Source organism: Mastigoproctus giganteus, chromosome 8 (genome assembly GCF_048544385.1).
Source record: "Mastigoproctus giganteus isolate SK-2022 chromosome 8, ASM4854438v1, whole genome shotgun sequence".
NCBI classification, from domain to species: domain Eukaryota; kingdom Metazoa; phylum Arthropoda; class Arachnida; order Uropygi; family Thelyphonidae; genus Mastigoproctus; species Mastigoproctus giganteus.
The window spans coordinates 181,686,445-181,708,260 of record NC_143582.1 but is presented as its reverse complement, the minus strand read 5'-3'; the positions used below and the strand labels follow the sequence as shown (position 1 = coordinate 181,708,260).

Here is a 21,816-nt window from a genome sequence, read left to right as displayed (position 1 = left end):
ATGTAAAATGAATGTGCAAAGTCTCTACAGTTCAACTTTCAATAACAAATTTTTTCAAAAATGCAAACATACAATATATTTTAGAGAACGTCTAAAAGCCTCTACAAGCACGGAAATGGCACCGTTGAATACCGCAAAGTTAGTTTCGATTCGACACTTGCCAGCTGGTATTGAAGACATTCATTTACTTTTAGCTGCATTATATTGTAGTAGAGGGCGCTTTTCAGAATTAGTAAATTTTTTCCCTCTAAGTTTACGCGAACGGCAAGTTAACACTTATTGCCGGCGCTGAGCGGCTGGTGGCTTCGTTTGCTCTGTGTGCGCGATAAGTTTCCTATGAGTTATAATGTTCTAGTGGAGCTGCTTGTTTAAAATAAAGATCTCGAGTTCAATTTTGGATGATCATAATAGTATTTAATGTACACCTCGAATTGTGTTTTATAATAGATGCTTGCCGTTGCTCCACTTCAGTGTGATACATGAATTGTGTTCTCACTAGTTTTGCTAAATGCTGCAATGTGATCATCTGATTTTGTGTGGGGATACTGTTGAAAGCATATACTGCCTTAGAGTTTATTCTGAAAATTTTAAAGCTACTTAATGGCAACATTAAATTTAATTGCAAAAACCTGTAATCTACGAGGTTCTAAAACTCCTCCAGCAGATAATGCTAGCTTGCAGAACGGGGGAATTTTGTGGCCAACTTCAGCATGCAAAGCTGATGATGCTGTTACCACCGAAAGCATGAAAACTTTATCAGTAGAAAAGAGTCCGTCCGACTTAACAGTAACGATGAATGAAAAACACAGCACTTTTCATAATGAAGCAGTTCATCGGAAAGTTAATATAAATCATGTAACTTTTCAGCGAACACATCAAGTGACTTACCTCGGTTTTGCCGTATTGGACCGTCGTTATACGCTTCCAATGCTTCCTTGGATAATCGCTGATACCAAACGACATGGATTACACAATGGTCTGTCAATATATCTTGAAGTGAGAGAACTGTGTTTGAGAGCAGTGGCTACTGAAGATAGCCGATTTATATTCGAGCATAAACTTCAAAATATTTCCAAGTTTGCACAGACCGGGCATGATCACACGTGTTTTACGTACTTAATGAAAGATTCTCTCGACGAACCGCTAAGGTGTCATGTCTTTCAGGCGCCAGATGAGAGCACGGTAAATATGCACATTTTTTCATTAACCTATATGTATATTTATTGATTTATTTTTTCTTGTTTTAAATTTTTGCATTGTTAACTTGTCAACAACAATTTTATTTTGGGCTTGCACTGTCGCATTTAATATGTGAATGAAAAGGCTTCCAAGCCTGTGTTAGTTTTATTTGAAATAATTAAATGCACATGGCATAATACTTTAAGAGTTTAGTATCTATATAATATTGGTGTTTAGATACACCATAGACACTCTTAAAAAAACTACGAAGTAGTTGTTGTGGGCATCATTTGCTCTTTCTCATATTGTGCTCTGCCTTCACGACGAGTTGCCATGATACTGCACTACCTCAAATAAGTAACGCTTCACTAATAGAGAAGACTATTGTTACTTATTCTCAGTGAGTACCACCACCCAGACATGTTTCAAGGCTATTGGCCTATCATCAGTGGGTGGGCAGGTACCCTAGTATTGCAGACATCTATATAATATCGCACAATATGGCATCTCTCATATTGTGCGATTAACTTCACAACTGGGTCGTCATGTCTGCAATACTAGGGTACCTGCCCACCCACTGATGATAGGCCAATAGCCTTGAAACATGTCTGGGTGGTGGTACTCACTGAGAATAAGTAACAATAGTCTTCTCTATTAGTGAAGCGTTACTTATTTGAGGTAGTGCAGTATTATGGCAACTCGTCGTGAAGGCAGAGCACAATATGAGAAAGAGCAAATGATGCCCACAACAACTACTTTGTAGTTAGTTTTATTATATGACATTAAGCGATAACAATAAATAAAGATTTATTTTTAATAAATTAATATTATTTCAAAGAAAAGATGCAGTTTTCAGGCATCGGATTTATGGCTTCCTGAAAAGCATATTCACAATTCTTATACGCATTAAGTGCCAATGATATTAGCTAAAGTTTTGTAAACATTGTGAAATTATTAGCGGCTATGCCCAATAAAAATTTTTCCAAGTGAGTTAGTAATAGCCTATTATATAAACAAATAGTTGTAATGAAAAATCAATTGGTGTATCCAGACAAAATAAACCTCATTCACGAGCTAATCCAATGTATAAATATTTTAAGAGGATGCAGAAAGGTGTGCAAAACATTATAATGGTTAGAGAAAGATAAATAGACAAAGGCTAGTAGAGAACTAGCACTACTCTTCATTTTGTCGAGAAGTTCAACACCTGAGGTGGTGTTGAACTTCCAAGTGGTCCCTAAATGGAAACCAGATATGTTGGTGTTTGGCTGCTGACCCTTAATACTGCCCTGAGATAGTAATATTAGAAAATATCTTGTCACCGTAGATTAACCAGCACAGACGAGGTTTAGTATAACCATGATTTGGACTATCTTTATTTACCCATCAACAGGTCGTCTCTAATGTTTTTTTGGCTAGATAGAAAATAAACTACTTGAGCCAGGTGTAAAATAACGAACTGGAAATTATAATTCTGAGGGTCTTTTATATATATTTAAAAATAATATTTAGCATTATTACAGGAACAAGAACATTAGGTATGATTATCAATTTAAACATTAGATTATCAACATAAAATGCAATTGTTATTAATCTAGAAACAAGATTGGGTATAGATTTAATTATAATCATTGCATTTTATTCAAGAACTATAACTTAAAATTGGACTCTGCTTTAATTTTGAGTGTGGGCAAACGACTGACCCTGCATGGCAGCAGCAGCAGCAAGATCTTAAATTGTACATGGGTTCAGTTAATTTTACCATTTTAAATTTAAGAAATTGTTAAAATATGTATAATATATTAAAAACAAAGGATTTTGATTAAGTGAAAAATAAAATTAGCTGGCTTATAATGAATGCAGAAGCAATGTTGATTTAAAATTCATCTAAAATTTTAATATAAAATTGAATGCAGAAGTGATGCTGTTGTGAAAAACTGCATTGCACAGATGGGGGAAAATAAGTTTTACAGCCAATGAGGCAAGTGCATAATGGGAAACCTTGGGTGGGGGAGAAAGGCAGATTTTCACAAGATTTATGAACGCTACAGCTTCTACCTTCAACAGCCCATTATCCTTCATATAGAGCTTCATGGTGGGGGGGGGGGAGAGAGAGAGAGAGAGAGAGAGAGAGAGAGCTGGGCCATTAGAAGCCAACATTATTTTAATTACTATAATGGCCTTGCAAGTCACAAAGGATTGTGGTGGCTAATGCCTAACCCACCACTGGCCAGTTCTTCCTTTCTTCGTACAGCTCTGCTTTAGGGCATAGTATCATAGTGTGGCATAATGTTTTGTGGAAGGCACCACTGGTGGTTTCCCACATCTGCACCACAGTACTTTGTGAAGAAGTACAGAATCTCTGTAAAATCAAAAAGTGTCTGGTTTCTGTAAGTAGTGTTATGTTAGGTGTCTGGCTACTTGGCCACAGGGCTGCTAGTGGGACAGTGTTGTGCACCACCACCACTGGGAGGTTGAACCAGGCTGCCCATCATATTCTGGCTTGCCTCCACCAGTTTTGTCTGAGCTTCCTGACAGCGGCCATAGTACAAAAAAAAAAAAAAGAAAGATTTTTGTTGAAGAGAGTATTAGGGCAGGCTTGCATGTGATTGCCACCGTAGTTGAAACATTGACCAGTTCCAATACCACACAGCTCTTCTGGCCTCCAGAGGTACCTAGTACCAGTGAACAAAGGGTACAAATGCATGTGGTCCTCTTTCATACCTAGAAGATGCTAGACAATAGTGTAAGCAGATTTTTTATTTTTAAACTTTCCATTACAAATTTGCCATTGATAAAGAGCTGGAAGTTAAGCTTGTAACATTACTGTTATCCAAATTTGTTTTATATACAATTGTTTATTTTTGGCTATTTATTATCTCCCTTCCATATTCAAGGTTATGCTATGTGTTAGTTGTGAGTTCACCCATCTGCTCAGCACAGTGTTTTATATCAGCATAACTAGCTATGCTAAAGTAAAATTAAAATTTTAACACTTAGTTTATAATCATTGCACTTTATTCAAGTACCAAAACTTCATATACCGTAATTTGCTATTATACTATAATGGCCTGGGAAGATAACCAATCCATTTTGGTCTAAATTGTGCAATATTGATACAGGTATATAAATAAATTGATCAGATCTTCTGGAATGCAAGGCAGAACACCTCTCTAACCTGGTTGTGTTAAAATATCGAAAAAATGGGTTTGCATGAATTGAGTTTGTTTATTATTATATTTTAATTGTTTTCTTACATATTTATTAATTTATATATTATTATATTTTTAATTACCTCTGAAAAGCGGAACACATGTAAGCAGAACATTATTAGAAAAAGGACAAAAAAAGCTAACTAAAAAATTAAGGATGATGATTGAAAATACAACTATCCTATTGAAAGTAGGATGTGTGGTGTTAAAATTCAAGTAAACTGGCAACTTGCCACTAGCATACTCTATCAAAAAACTGGCAGCATTGGCATCTTCATTAACTTGTATGTGCTTTTTATTTTATTTCTGCTGCTGTTAAATCTTTGTTAAAATTGTATCCTTTTATTTTTTTCCCATTTAATAATTCAGCCAGTTTCCCTAACCGAACCATATATAAGAGATTCATTGTGGTCAGTTAGGTTAATATGTATATATTAGCACAAAAATCTGAAAACAAGCTCACACTAGAAAAATACATATTGCAGAAGCTGTCAGCGTCCTTGAGAAAGCATGCTACTACTACTTGGATTTTGCATGTTTTTCAGTAGAGACAATACAGTAATTTGAATTGCACCTAGACTGAAATTCTTTTCTTTTTTCTTTTCCCATTAAGCATATTGCTTATTGGATTTAGGTTAGATCATCTTTCTGGTCTTCCTCTTCCTTGTTTGCCTATAGGTCTCCAGTTCAATATTTTTGCCCACCTGTCATTTTCTATCTTATCCATGTTTTTTTTTCCCATTCTTTTTTCCTATTATATATCCACTCATTAATAGGAAACAGTTACTGAAATACTGTTGCATTTTATATTGTTTCCTGGTTTTCTTACTTTTAATTTTATCTCACAATTTTTTTATTAGTTATTTTCTTTAATGTTTTCACTTCTAAAGGTTTATTTTTGCTGTTTTATCTCTTGTTTTATATATTGTTATTAATCTTGCTATGGATTTATATATTTTAACTTTACATGTTCTAATTAATATTTGCATTGTTCCAAATTTTATTAACTTCCCCTTCCTCCAATATTCTACTCGCTTTTAATTCTTGTTCTGCAGCTTCTTGAGTTATTCATAAACTATTTACATAGTATGAATCAGAGCTGTAATACTCAATATGTTCTACGTTGATAATAATATTAGTAAATTAATAAGAGGAGTTTACCTCAATATAGTACGTAGAACACTTCCGTATGATACCCTCCAGAAATTAAAACGGAAAAAACGAAAAAATCAACAACTTACCGGTACATTAAAGTAAAATATAAATAATTAAATTAAATAATCAATTTAACACAATTCAAAATCAATTTAAAACAATTAAAATTCAAATTAACGCAATTAAAAGAATCTAACGAAAATATTCAAAACGATTTTCCTTCCTTAATTTAATTATTTATATTTTACTTTAATGTACCGGTAAGTTGTTGATTTTTTCGTTTTTTCCGTTTTAATATCTGGAGGGTATCATACGGAAGTATTCTACGTACTATATTGAGGTAAACTCCTCTTATTAATTTACTAATAAACTATTTACATATTAGCATTAGCATTAGTAGAGGCATATGATGCAAGAAAGCAAGCTTACATAGCATCATCCAAAAAAAAATAAATAAAAACCCTCTCATTTCACCTTACCCATCCATTCGCTCCAAATGTTTGTCTGGTTCTGCTTTGAACTTATTTAAGTTGTTGACCTCCACCATAAAAGATGGAAGTTTGTTCCAACTATCAACTACTTGCTGGCTAAAGGCAAATTCCTGCACATCTATTGTACAATTGTCTTTCCTCAGTTTGAATTTATGTCCTCTCAGGTGAGTAATCAGAGCAAGAGGAAGCAAACTGACTCAACATTGCAGTGTCCACCCATGTCAACTGGATGCACTACCCTGGATTTTGTTTCTTAACTAACAGCATAACCCCTCCTCCCCTCCTATCCTGTCTATCGTTCCTGTACACTTTGCACTCCCCAAAATCCAATTCTGCATTCCTTTTATATGTGTGACACCACATCTCTGATATCCCAACCATATCTGACTTTGATGCTTTGACCAGCAGCTCAAAGTCATCAAATTTATTTACTAAATTCCTAGCATTGGTGTACGTGCAAGTATACATGCCCCTGTTCGTATTCTTAGCTTCCCTCACAGAGCCCATGTATTTACTTGTTCTGCGATGACTCCCAGCAGTCTCTAAAATACCTAACAACTTGTTTCCCTGGCTTCTGCTCATTCCAGTAGAAGCAGTGCAAGAATCACTTTCACCTCTACCAGCGGCTACTATTAACCTATCTGTCCGTGTATCCCACAAGCTAGTTTTCCGACCTACCTAACAGTGCCTCGATAGCATCAGCAAATATTCTTGCACCCTTTTTATTTAAGTGTATCCCATCTCTGTAGAAGCAGTCTCCCTGTTAGCAAGCACAGACCATGTTGAGAAAAATTCTACCCCACGAGCCTTGCAGAATCTGTTCAGTGCCGAATTGATTGACAAGGCTCTCATCATATACTCCATCCTGTCGTGTCTGGGCAGAATGGCAGACACTTTCAAACTTGTACAACAATATCACCTTTTGTGCCCTTTAAAGATATCTGCTCTACAATATCATCAACTTTAGCCCCTGGCAAACATACCCTGGTCCTGTAACACCAATCCTTTTTGCACAATATATTTCCCTGACAATAGTTACCGACAACTATTTCCCACTTTTGGGTCATGTACACTTAATATTTTTAAAAATACTGTTTTTTTTTCCCCCCGATTTCAGTTTTACATGCAGTATCCTTTCTGATTCTAGATTATATTCTTCTGTGTTTCATTTCAATGATTCATGCATTAAAATCTCTATCCCTTTAGCAGCTCTTTAATTTCTGTACCCCAATGAACAATTTCCTGCATTTATTATACCTTTCCACTTTTAGTTTCTGTTAGTGTGCAAATTTTAATTCTCCCATTATTTCTTCTTCTTTCCCATTAATAGACCTTGTATTCTACATTTCCACAGTTATTATTCCTTTCTTTTTTATAGAGTTCCTCTAATCTATTCCTAGTAGATTCCCTATTGTCAGTCCACTTTTTATTCAACTTTCTTTGAGCATTTTAATTTTACACCTAAAGGGTGGGTTGCCAATCCTTCTCTTCGATGGTAAGCCACACTTCTTTTCACCCCTATCCTTTGACCTCTCTGGCTAGGGTGACCCCATCAGGAGCTTAAGCTGTTGTCAGTGTAATTCTCAGAGTCATTGGGATACTCCAATCTCCTCACCACAATAAAGTGGTAGTCTGTGAGGGGACCATTGGAATTACTTTGTAGAATTAATGAAAATACAGTGGAATGTGCAACATGATTTGTGGAACCATAATTGATTCCTTAAAGTGATGTTAACATGTGAAGTTTGTCCAATTAATGGAGTTTGACCACTCATTGATGACAGCTGGCTGTAAAGTTCTATTGAGCCATGGCAGTACCAGAGTAATGCTAAAAAATAAAAGTAAATGCCTTTTTGTATTTTTTATGTTTATTACTGATTTGCATTTATTTTGTATTCATAAATGATGTTATAAATGATTAAATGTTATATAATGATAATGTAGTAGTCATATTCATAAGTCAAGTGAACTCTGAAACCAACTCTTATTGCTTAGATAATGAAAATAATATATACATGGTGCATAATGATGTTTTGGAACCTTTCTTTCAGCTGCTGATGGAAGACTAGATTGTGTTAAAGCAAGACTGGTTACAGTTTCTAGTCTTGCATACGTTTGTTGATTTTGTTGAAAAAAGAAAACATTTTTGTCGCTGTCATGTGATTATAAAATTGAATGACCTTTAACTAGTAGCACGAAATGATTTTTCCCGCATTTCAGAGGTAAACCAAATGAAAAGGGGAAATCCATTGAGAAAATTAAGCACTTATCCTCTCTTCATCTTTGTATAATAAGGATTGTATTGTTGACGTAGCGTTTCCATGTATGGGTAGGATGGAGGGCAGAACCAATCAGTTAAAAAAAATCCTGGACTTCAGCTCTTGCATGGCTCAATTAGCAAGAAGAGTTTTACCCTCAATTAACAACAATAGCACTTCCATACAAATTAGTGCAATAGCATCATTTCTGTATGTAGCTAACTATTTAAGTAGTTACGAATTGGCATCATTTAAGTATATATCACCAATATGAGATATACTTAAATGATGCTAATTCGTAACTACGTAAGTAGTTGTTTGGTGACGTACAGAAATGATGCTATTGCACTAACTTGTACATAAGTTAACTTCTTTTGTAACCTGAGGTTCTAGCCCTAAATTACTTTGCAACAATAGCACTTATTGGTGTCCCCCTTTTCTTGATGTGTTGGTTTGTAGGGATGGCCCTAGAGTGAAGACAAAAGTCTATAGGAAATCCCTATGTTGGGGCAATACAGGGTGTCTCAAAAATACATGGCATAACTTCAGGAATGAGTTCCTCATATGTAGACAATAAAAATATTTTAGCATTAGCATTAGTAGAGGCATTTGATGCAAGAAAGCAAGCTTATGCAGCATCAGCCAAAAAAAAAAAAAAAAAAACCCACTTCCACTTCACCCCTCTGTTCGTTCAAAATACCTGTCCATCTGAGCCTTAAACTTATTTAGGCTATCAACCTCCACCACAAGGGATGGAAGTCTGTTCCACCAACCAACCACCCGCTGGCTAAAGGCAAATTTCCGCACTTCTATCCTACATCTGTCTTTCCTCAATTTGAATTTATGCCCTCTCAGGTGATTTTTCTGAGCTAGAGGAAGAATCCCATCAGCATTGAGCATGCTTAAACCATTCAAGGCTTTATACACCTCTATCAGATCACCTCGCTGGTGCCTAGTCTCCAGACACTGTAATTTGCAAAACTTAAGCCTTTCTTCGTAAGAGCACCCCTTTGTTCCATTCACTAATCTTGTTGCCCTTCTCTGTACTCGTTCCAGCAGCTCTACATCCTTCTTGAAATGAGGTCTCCAGACCTGTATACAGTACTCTAGGTATGGCCTGACCATCGCCTTATACAATGGAATAATCACCTCCTTATCCCTGCTGGAAAAATTCCTGTATATCATTGACAATACTCCATGAGCTACTCTTGCAGCCCGTCTGCACTTCTCAGAGAACTTCATATCTGCCTGCACAACCACCCCCAAGTCCCTTTCATTCTCTACCACTGTCAGTGTAGTACCACAGAGTTGATACGTTGCTCTGGGGTTGCTGTTTCCCATGTGTAGTACTTTACATTTATCAATGTTAAACTTCATTTGCCACCTCTCAACCCATCTGCTCAACCTTTCCAGATCCTGTTGCAGCAGCATAGTGTCAGTAGTGTCCTTGACAACCCTGCCAACCTTTGTATCGTCTGCAAACTTGGACATTAAGCCCGATATACCATCATCAGTATCATTTATAAATACAGAAAACAATAATGGACCCAACACTGAGCCCTGAGGGACTCCACTAATAACATCAGTCCACGATGAGCAGTGTCCATTGATTACCACTCTCTGTCTTCTCCCCCTCAACCACCCCTTTATCCATAGCAGCAATTTGCCTCCAATGTTACACTGCTCCAATTTGTGTAGCAGTCTTCCATGTGCAACAGTATCAAAAGCCTTTCTAAGATCCAAGTATATAATATCAAAGTTATTCCCTGCATCCAGTTCTTTTGTGACTGCATCATAGTATCCAATCAAGTTGGTCAGGCAAGACTTCCCCTTAACAAAACCATGCTGTGTCTGAGCTATAACTGAAGTCTTGTCTAAATGATCCTGCAGTGCTTCTTTAACCAGTGCCTCCATTAATTTTCCTGGAACAGAAGTTAAGCTCACAGGTCTATAATTACTTGTGTCAGCCTTTGATCCTCCTTTGTGAATTGGGGTCACATTTGCACATTTCCAGTCTATGGGTACCTCCCCTGAGTCCAAGGAAGCTCTCATAATTATGGCTAAGGGTTTGCTTACTTCCTTTGCTGCCTCCTTTAATATAACTGGATAGATCCCATCCACCCCGGGTGCCTTTCTTGTGTTTATCTTCAACAGTTTCTCCTCCACTTTACTCCCAGTTATTTCAAGATTCTGTAGCTTACTGCTAGAGTTGAATACACCTCTGGCATTCCCCTCGCTGAATAACTCCTCATGTGTGAATGTCGATGCAAAATATTCATTTAGTTTGTTAGCTACCTGAGCAGGATCATCAACACTTGACCCATCAATATCAAGTGGACCAATCTGATTCATCCCCTTCCTTCTAGAGTTTACATAAGTAAAGAACTCTTTGCTGTTTTTCTTTGCATCCCTTGCCAAGGATTTCTCGTAATCTGCCTTCAACTTTTATATCAACGTAGTTCCGGAAATGCTTGGTTTCCGAGTTTTGAAGGTCTGTCTTTGACACTTAACTGTTCGCATCACCTTATAGTAATTGTTCAAAATGTCCACCTTCTACTTGAATACATGCCTCATATTGACGTTTCATGGACTCGTGAAGACAATACCAAATTCTTGGCATGTTTCGTATTGTCTCACAACCTGCCACAATTCGATTGTAGAGAGTTTCCACATCAGCTATCAGAGTCGAATGCACCAATGAATTTAAATGGCCCGACAAGAAGAAATCTAGTGGGTTTAAATCAGATGAGCATGGAGGTCAGGCAGTTGGTCCACCTCTACCTATCCACTGACCAGGAAACCTTTGATTCAGGTAATTGTGGGCTAGGTGGCTGAAATGTGTGGGAGTGCCATCGTGCATGAAGTGTGCTTGTTGACGAATGATCAGTGGCGTATCGTCCAAGAAATCAGGCATGTTGTTTTCCAGAAAGTTTCTGTATGCCTGCCCTGTGAGTGTGTTTGGAAGTACATGGGGCCCAAATAACTTATCACCAAAAACACCTGCTCAGATGTAGAGGCTGAACCACGTTGGTGATGTGATGGAAGAATTGCATGTGGGCTTTCCTCAGCCCATACATGCTGATTGTGAAAGTTTTGGATTCCATCTAGTGTGAACTGTGCTTCATCTGTGACTATCACTTAGGCAGGAAAGTGAGGAGTTGTACTACACTGCTGCAAGAACCACTGGCAGAACATTACTCGCGCAGGGTATAACTGCATAGGTAATCTGCTGGTGACAAGGCCTGTACCCGTTGCAGATGGTAAGGATACAGTTGGTGTTCTTGCAACACTCTCCAAATAGTCGAACATTGAACAGCCAGTTGCATTGCTATTCTGCGTGTGCTGATTCCAGGAGTGGCATTCACAACATCCACATTCTCCTCCTCTACTTCAGGAGTCGGAAATCTTGGTCGTCCTCTGTCGGCAGCACGAGGTCCCATGTTCGCAAAGGCGGCGATGGATACCTTCAAACGTTTTCCTGTCTGGACATCTTCATTCTAGGAACCTTTCGTGGTACAAACGACGATCCTCCAGAGCATTGCCGTCTGCCAAACTGTACATAAAGTGCATATCCGCTTTCTCCTGATTTGAGTACATGGTCGGAATTTAAACCCACCAAATTCTGTCAGTACCTTGTGATGAAGGAAATCGCCTGCGGGAGATAAGACATTCCGGTTAATAACTCGGGAACCAAACATTTCTGGAACTATGTTGATATAAAATATTTTTGTTGTCTGCATATGAGGAACTCATTCCTGAAGTTATGCCATGTATTTTTTGAGACACTCTGCACATATATATATATTTCAGTGTAGCATAAGCCAGCTCTTATAAAAAATAGTGTAATTAGGGTCCTTTTGGATAGGGTTTGGTCCCACTGCAGTACCTATGATGATAGACAGCAGCAGATTAGACGTGTCAAGGGAGATCTCTGAAAGTGTTACTACCCCAGATTTTCGACAAGTGTATTTCAAAAGAGCAACACACACACACACACACACACACACACACACACACACACACACACACACACACATACACACAGGCAGACAGAGATATTCACATCTCTAAATGATCTGTTGCTACCATGCATGTTGTTTACCATCCAGGCTTAACAGAATGGATATTAACAGAGTTGTCAGACACTGTTTGCAGCTGCCAGGGTGAAGACTGCACACAGTTATGCCAAGGGTGAGAGACCCTGTACCTATCGAGGGTACAAGTGGATCGGTCTATGCAATCAAACAGATGTCTGGATTATGGGGATTGTTATACAGGAGATTCAGTGCATTGGTTAAAGGTCATATGAGAGAGCATATAAAAGCAGTAGAGTCCACTGATTATGTTAAATCTGCTGTGGCTGAGCACTTCTGGGAAGAAGATCATCAGATTTCTCCAGACAACACAGCTATTATTGATCATTTGCATAGGTTTTGTCACTGGAAATGGCTTGAGAGCTTATAAATTTGTTCTTTGAAACATAACACTATTAATGGAGATAGGAGTCCATATTCATCCCATCTTCGACACCATGAAACTTGGATGGGATGAATGGTTCCGCCTGGCATACTCCCGGGCCATTTCTGGTCTCCATGCATGTGTGAGGATAATTCCCATCCTCCTTCAGCAACATATACGAAGAGCTGTGATCCTGCTGATATTATTTAAGGATATATCATGGCTGTATAGTTCCACTGTTGATAAAGAAAAGCTGTATAGTTCCACTGTTAAAAGCAAAATAAAAACAACACTAAAGCTTTCAGAGGCTATCACCTCTGAAAGCCTCAGTGTTGTTTTTATTTTGCTTTTAACTCAATAGTCATGTATTTTAATTTTATCTATTTATTTTTTTATCACTTTTAACTGCTTAGGTCTTTCAGTTTTTTTTTTTATATTAAATATAAAGTTTTATTTTGTTTAATTTAATTTTATTTTATTAAAGTCCTTGTCTTTTATATGGGTTGGTGTATTTATTGCAGTTATTACGAGTACTTAATCTAAGCTTAATGTCCAAATTTTCTAATGGTATATAGCTGGACAAAGCGGTTAATGACATTAATCAGGGTGTGCTACTTTAACATCTGGACAGATAGGACAGAAAGATCTAGGAAGTGTGTATGTATTCATGTAGTGGGTGGCCCCTAGGCAGTTGCCCATCACCACCTTTAGCACCTGTGATGGTACAGAAAATCTGCAAAATGGGCCTGTAAAAGAATATTCAGTAAAAGATGGAAGTCTGAGTGTGTATTCTGTTGTTTTGTTGTGTGTCAAGCCACTTTGCTACCAAGGAGCAGCTAACACCTGGGTAGCCGCTTCCTGTTGTCTGTCCTTAGGCATGAGGATACATATATTAACAGCGTCATCCTATGCATGCCTCCAGGGCCAAGGCCAATATGTACGATGAACCGGACCTGGGTTTGCTGTCACTGTAAAGTGCTTTCAGCACTTAAGATCCCGCACCCTCTGGAAGTAGTGCAGTACCAGAGGATGCTAGCAAATAATCTCAGCTAATCTGAAAGTTATTATAATTTTAAAAAGTTCAGTTTTCATAGATGGAAGTGGTAAAAGGAACCCAAAATAATGAGCTAGGCATCAGCATCACAGCAATTAAATTTGATATTTTAGTCCTAAATTTCACACTTTGTAAGACAGACCCAAAACAAGTAATCAGGTACAATTCAGGAACAATCTGGAGACAGTCCATATGACCCATTGCACAAATACTCCAACACCTGCAGATTCAGTAAGAAAGTCTAGTGTCCCAGTATGCAGAGAATAGTAGTAGTGGCATGTGATGCAAGAAAGCAAGTGTATGAGCTTAAGCAGCATCAGCCAAAAAAAAAAAAAAAAATCATGCCATTCCCTCCAAATGCCTGTCCAGTTCTTCCTTAAATTTATTTAACCTATCAACTTCCACAACCACAGATGGAAGTTTGTTCCAGCAATTAACCACCTGCTGGCTAAAGGCAAATTTCCCCACATCTATTCTACCTCTGTCTTTTCTTAATTTGAATTTATACCCCCCCTTAGGTTTGTAATCTGAACAAGTGGAAGGATCCCATCAGAATTCAGCGTGTGCAACCCATTTAGGCCTTATACACCTCAATCAGATCACCGCACAAGTGCCTAGTCTCCAGCCACTGCAATTTGCAGAACTTAAGCCTCTCTTGGTAAGAGGATCCCATCATTCCCCTCACCAATCTTGTTGCCCTTCTCTGTACACACTCAAGCAAATCTACATCCTTCCTAAAATGAGGCCTCCAGACCTGTACGCAGTACTTCAGGCGCGGCGTGACCATTGCCTTATACAGAGGGACAATCACCTCCTTCTCCCTGCTAGCAAAATTACTATATATCATTGACAAAACCCCCATGACCTGCCCTGGCAACCTGTCTGCATTGCTCACAAAACTTCATATCTGACTGCACAATCACTCCCAGGTCTTTTTCATTTTCTACCACCTTAAGTGTAGTACCACACAGTTGGTATGTTTCTCTGGGGTTACTTCTACCCATATGCAGTACTTTGCATTTGTCAAGGTTAAACTTCAGTTGCCACTTCTTAGCCCATCTACCCAAATTATCTAGATCCTGTTGCAGTAGCACACTGCCATTACTGTCATTAACAACCCTGCCAACCTTTGTATCATCTGCAAACTTCAACAAGCATGTCAGTGCATCAGATCCAACACATACGCATCTAATTTATTAGGTCACCAAAAGGTTAAGTTTTTTTATATATGACCTGGTTTTGGTGCATTATAGCCATAGTTGCTAATGTGGCAATAAAATCCAAAACAAACCAAACCCGACACAGTGAATCAGGTCCAACACCCAACTTCAGGAAATCCAACATCTAAAGTCCAAAACTATTCCATAAATATCCACACCTGGCAAAATGAGTTAAGTGGAATATAGTTGCACGAGGAGGCAGATCTAGAATTTAGATCTAGGAGATAGAAAAATTGCAATTGAGGTTTAACATTGATAAATTCAAGTTACTGCATTTGGGTAATAGTATTCTGAGAATAATATACCATTTGAGTCACGCAAAGCACGGTGTGATTTTTGATGTGTAAACATAATAAAAAAATAAATTTTTTGTTTATACTCTGGGACGACCCAACGGTCAGAGGAGTTCACAAGATAGACAGAATATAAGAAACGGCACTGTATTCAGCTGTCACGAGCTTGAATCCTGGTTACTCAAGGCATGTGTATTTATGCACTCGTGCGGCTGACCACTTGGCTACGGCGGCCTTTTTGGCGGCACCTACTAAATTTCGGATGGTAGTAAAATCAATTTGTCACAATTTTGCGATGCGGAAATTGACGTCATTTCCGTTTCATAACAAAGAAAAACGGAGTCGGGAAAGGAGATCGGGCAAAGGATCTTTGTGCTCAGGGATGGTATAAACCAGCTGGTTGCAGAAAAACGTTTATGATTTGGGGCATACCACTTAGATGGCTTTGAGCTAACCATTGCCACCTGTGGCAGAAATCTTTTGGTAACCAGAGAAATGGATATCTTAAGGGCAGGCGCCTCCGTAGCCAGGTGGGAAGGCGCAGCAGTGCGTAGCACACGCTTCTTGATTAGACCGGGGTTCGAGCCCGTCACCACCAAATACAGATGATGCGGAAAGGTTAAGGAATGACCGCCGCATATCCTGGAGCAATATGGCCTTAGTTGCTAATGCTCCTAAAAACCAAACAGCAGCTTAAGGGCAGTGATCTTGGATGTGCTTCAGCCTTATCAGTTGATGTGCATGTAATTTAAGCATTACAGTACCCGTCTGTATTACCGAAATGGTTGTATATTTCCATCAAGAGGGGAATCATAAACGTTTTTCTGCAACCAGCCTGGCCAGTCAAGAATATTTGAATCAGTTCGTAATTGGGAGATAACAGACTACAAATTATGTGTATGAGTAGAATCTTTTGCTTGTCATTGACCATTCTCATTAAGTTGCAGAAGTCCTCATTGGTCATAAAGTTTTTGTGTTTCTTTGCAGTTGCTCTGAGTCGGTTGAGTGTGGGGTGCTTTAGATCCTCATTCATCTTGCTGTTTGTATGATTGTAAAAGTTTCGAAAGGGGTCCTCTTCTCACAGTCACGTTTCAAGGCTATGCAGGTCATTGCTGCATGCTTCATCAGGGTCAACGTCGTTGTTGTCTTGACACATTATCTTATATATTTCAATTGTTTTGCGAATGTCCAAATCTGATTCATACAATTTGCAATCTAGTTTGAGCTCCTCAGTGTTGTTGTAGATCTTGACATATTTCATCTGTGGCAGTATCTGTTTCCTCATTGTGAAATGGAATGTGCAGCATTAGCATCTCACACCTGTACTCGTTGAGATCCTGAGCCAAGTCATAGTTTCGATAGTGCATTATGCGTGGATACTGTCGTTTCTTGCAGATCTCGTAGCACTGCATGTGTAATTGCAACATGTATGATTGTAATAATACAAATACTTGTATTGTTGCAATCATACTATTCAACAAATGGGTAATTAGGCTATTGGCCTAATCTCTTCCAGTCATTGATTTGGTAGAGTAAGCAGCGGGCATGTGTATCCTATTTATCACTAACATTGATTTGGTAGAGTAATAGCTGGTGTGAGCATAAATTACATTGTTGATGATTTTGGTTCTAGCTGTTCAAAATATAGTAGGTGTCATCAAAGATGTTTACACATAAAACATCTTTTGTGTGTATAAGGTACACATGTGATTTTTTTTTTTTTTTTTATTATTATACTGTTTCTTTTCTTTGTAGTTTTGCAAGCTTTAAATTTTTTGTACCAACAACATCTGTTCAAAAACTCTTTAGCTTACGTGAAGAAAATGGTATCTTACAGCATTGAGCAGAGAGTGTTTATTGTTAAGCATTACTACTGAATTGGGAATTCAGTTGTTTTTGCTTGAAGGTACTGACAGCACTTTGGCATATATGATGACATGCCAACAAATGAAACATTGTGGAGCTTAGTGGAGGATTGAGAGAACAGACATTTTAGATTAAAGGAAAGGTCATGCAGGCAGACTGCCATTAAGAATGCTAGAGAGGGTTGTTGGTTGGTGTGGCCCCCAGTGTCATCTAACCTGTGTGATTTTTATCTCCATGGTTATCCCAAAGACAGTGTTTCAGATGTATCCACAAACTATTCCTCTGCTGAAGAAAGTAATTGAAGATTAAATTTTTGCTGTGTCAGAGTCACATTGGTGTATGTTCTTTGCAAATTATGACTGCCTACGGGCACATTATTGATAAACATGGAGGATACATTGTGTCACAAATTTCCCCAACACTGCTAAATATAGTTCAAATGCTATTTCTGTTTCTAAACAATACTTTATGTTCTAAAATGGTATGAGGAATAAAAAAATCACCCTGTAGTTGATAATGAATAAGGCTTTGGGGGAGTAGGTAATTGTACAGTCTGATATGCAGTTCTTGGAGCTGCATAGAAGCAATGATAGAAAGGCTTGTTGGATTCTGTCTGTGATACACAGGCTCTCTGCAAGTAGAGAGAGAGAAAGAAGTAGTTATCCCATTGTATAAAGCAAAGGTTAACTAACACCATGGAGCTAACCTTTGGAATGGATGACAATGAGAGCAATGTGATTAGTTTAGACAAAGAAGGGTATTCTTACCAAGATATAATGGGATTCTGTTAAGTTAGTGTCTGGAAATTAGGATGATTGCAGAATGATGTATAGAAATTGTGAAAGCAGGTAGTTTTAATAAAGGAGGATTTGATACATTATTAGAAGGAATGGCAAATCAAATGGCATTTTTTTTTGGCCAGATGCCAGCCAAAAAAGCCTTAAGTTTGCTTCCTTTTATCATTTTGCTGATACTAAATACTGTCACTGGAGGAAAGAAAGAGTCCCTATGACAGCAAGTTAAAACAGCATAACATGTAGCATTTATTATCTGATTATTTCAACACCTGCACTGAAATATAAATTTGTTCCATTACTCGATTAAAGAAATATATTAAATATTTTGGTGCACCCCTTTTAGAAGATTATGTAATCTCCATGCTACACAATACACAGTTGTGTATTCTGTAGCATGGAGATTATGTAATCTTTTTTACACAATTTTTTAATTGAAATTTTATAAAATTTAATTTATTGCCTTTTTAAGTATTGCCATGTATCATTATTTCCATATACATGCGGTACCACAAATTGTACAAGTTGACAACACTCGGGCCAAATGATAAATATTTATTGTTATAGGCCATGTATTTGACATCGATGCTGCTGTCCAGAGTTGGTTATTTTAATACAGAGCAAAACATTTACTGGAAATTACAAAATTGAAGATTTTATCTGACAAAGTATAAATGTAGGCTTGGAATTAATTATGAGAATGCAGAACTTGCATGGCTTATATTTTTTGGCACTCCTGTAATGAGTATTTAAAAATGACAGAAATTCTTGCTAGATAATAAGAAGTAAATAACTGTTCTTAATACTGAAATTTTTTATACAGATTGTTTCAAAAATGATGGTCAATAATTTAAAGGTGAGAAGTACAAACAAAAATAAGCAAAAAAGTCCTAGTGAACATCGGGACAAATGAACTGTTTTTGAGATAATGCACATTTTCTGTTAAGATCTGCCACTGACTATGGGAGCACTCTGGGAGTGTAGTCTGTATTGCTGAGACCTTGTACATGCTAGATATGGTAGGGGTACGGTAATTGGTGATGTAAAATTTGCCACACACTGCTATGACTCAGTACACACTCTTGCAGAGCAACCCTCCTTGTTGAAATTCCTGGATTTGGTTCTTAAAACACCCTTTCTTCAACATCAGGTGTTATGCTTCTGGGCTTACCTGCTCGTACTCCCTGTGCGAAGCGCCCATGTTCTCTAAGGCGTTGATGTACCCTGATGAATGTGTGCCTGTTGGGCTACCTTTGGTGGGGAAATGCTTCTGGGTACAAATGTGCAGCCTCGAGTACACTGCCATTGGCTTTACCATAAATGAAGTGCATGTCTGCATACTTTTCGTTGCTGTAACCTCTTTCCACATTGATTATCCTTTGACAAGTACTAGTATGCCTGTTATGTCTTAGAGCATTGAGAAATTGGAAAGAGAGAGAATGGGCATAACCTAACCTAAACAAACAAGTCAGTGGTGGATCCCAACTAGAAATGTGTAATATCTCGAAAACGATTCACTTAAGGGAAAAAAGCCTAGTAAACCTATGTTTACTAGGCTTTTTTTGTATATTGTAGTCTGTACAGTTCACCTTTAAATTATTGACTTTCACTTTTGAAACACCCTGTATATATATGTAGTTCTGCACTACATTGAATTTGAAGTATTTTGTAAAGTCTTTACAGAAGTACTCAATGCTTGCTAAGATTATCTTATCTCCTCCCCTGTTTAGCTGATGCTTTTGAAAGATAGTATGAAATTAGTAAAGTAAGATACAATAAAATAAAAATAGAACAGAAATTAGAATAAAAATTATAATTTTTATTCTAATCAATTTTGTCAATTTTTATTCTAATTCTGCTAGGTCCAATCTTGTTGGGAACCACAGGATTTCGGTGAATGAAAAACCCAAATTATACAGCATTTCAGTAATCCTTTAAAGTGCTTTAACCCAGTGCTGTGGCCAGGCATGTTGAGGGGGAGGTGGACAGATGAAAGTCAGCTGCTCCAGTCCTGGACATTGTGGAAGATACCTGGAATTTGAGTCTGGCCTGCTATTGAAGAAGGTAGGCCAGCCCAGTAAACTGTTTGCCTCAGTTCTTGTGCTGGCTCTCAGTGCCCCTGGTTGTGGCATCTTCAGTTATGAAGTACTTATGTTAAGAACTGAGGGAAGCATTGAAACAAACTATTAAATACCCATAGTCTACTCAATGTAAAGTTGGGGGGGGGAGAATGGAAAGGGCTGCACTCGTCAAACTGGCCCTATGGTGACACCTAGTGGTTACTGAAATGCTTTTCTTTTAAGTTTCGTTCATTCACTGAGGCCTTGTGGTTCCTGACAAGATGGAGTCCCAACAGATGAAATCCTTCCTTATATAATCTTTATTCCAATTTATTTTATTTTAATTTATGAATTTTGGACCCTTTGAAAGTGCTGTATCTCAGCAAGCATTGTGCTTTCATAACGGCTTTCCAAAATATATTCCTTCTAATTCAGTGCAGCATAATACAAAATACACTAGTTGCTTGCCATTCCAAGCAACTAGTGGCAACAATACCATCTAAATGCACCTTATGGAGAAGACCAGATTAAAAAACTAATAATGTGACCTACCAAACCAGCAATGCAAAACTATATGGTATGAAAATGTGACTTTCATGTAAGTTAATTTAGAAATGCAATGTCAGTCACAGATGAGTTGATGCTTTGGCCTATGTTGCCCTTTTGCATCACAAGATTTTAATGGAATCCTAGCTTATCTCTTATTAAGTAGTTACCTGTAGAAGTGTATCCATGAGCTGAATTTAATGTTGTACAGGCTGAAAAAATTGCAATAACTTGAAGAGGAAACCCTACCTGAAATCGGCTAATTACAGCCTCGATTGAAAAGGACAAAAAATTTCCTAATCATTGATGGGAATCGAACCTATACTTCTCTAAATGAGTGAGAGGCACAGGCATGTTGGGCCAATTAAGCTACCACAGAGCATCGCAATAACTGTTTTATATGTAATTGCAGTTCTGATGTCTTCACTATACCCACACATGGCTTAATACTGTAAACAGGAGTTACTTGCTGTAACTCCCGTGTGCAGCATTAAGACAAGCCAGTTGTGCGAATACTGTTAGTTTTTTATATATGTAATGTTATGTTTTGTTGTAGTGTCAGTGTTGGCACTTAGCTACCAAGAAGCAGGGACCACTTGGAAAGCTGCTTCCTGCCGTGAGAAATCAGCCCATCCGGTTATTTCTCATTCTGGATAGTTTGCCTGTATCTGTTCCATGTCACTCGCCATTTCCTATAAATGTAACATGCAATTATTGCTTGCCATTCCAAGCAACTAGTGGCATGCAACACTGCATAAAATACGGCTCCATCTAAACGCAGCCAACTCAAACACTTAGCTGATCAATACCTGTTGGAATGAAGGAAATGTACGAGTGTATGTCCAAAATATTTAATGAAATAAAATATATGAAGCATTGCTGGCAGTTATGTGGCGATGTTAAGATCACTGCACTTTTACTTGGATGGCAGAGTGGATTTTTCGAGTATAATATTGTTATTTTATATTCTTGTGGGACAGTCGGGCATCAGAATAGTTTACCAATAAAATAAAATTTAACAATCACAGGAAGTTAAGGGTGCCCCTCCAGACCGTGTACCGACTGTCGGCGATACGGCAGTGATTGACAGGAAGAGACTCCGCCCACTGTTTTCCCCTCTTCTGGCCGCACGGTTTTATATGGGGGAGGGATAACGTGACCTCGAGAACATATGGGTATCACATGGGTTATATTGTTATGTCACCTGACATCCGCCTGTAACGAGTACTT

General features: G+C 37.9%; 1 protein-coding gene across 3 annotated transcripts in view; it reads left to right on the top strand.

The window, feature by feature from the left end:
- Positions 1 to 313: 313 nt before the first annotated feature.
- The window catches only part of LOC150082046 (TBC1 domain family member 1-like), a 402,976-nt gene continuing 381,473 nt past the window's right edge, over positions 314 to 21,816 (top strand). For all 3 annotated transcript variants that reach the window (XM_090379078.1, XM_090379077.1, XM_090379079.1), the window contains exon 1: positions 314 to 1,182. In XM_090379078.1, coding sequence (XP_090235204.1) covers positions 601 to 1,182 — 582 coding nt within the window. In that variant the 5' untranslated portion in view covers positions 314 to 600. The remainder of the gene's footprint in view (positions 1,183 to 21,816) is intronic.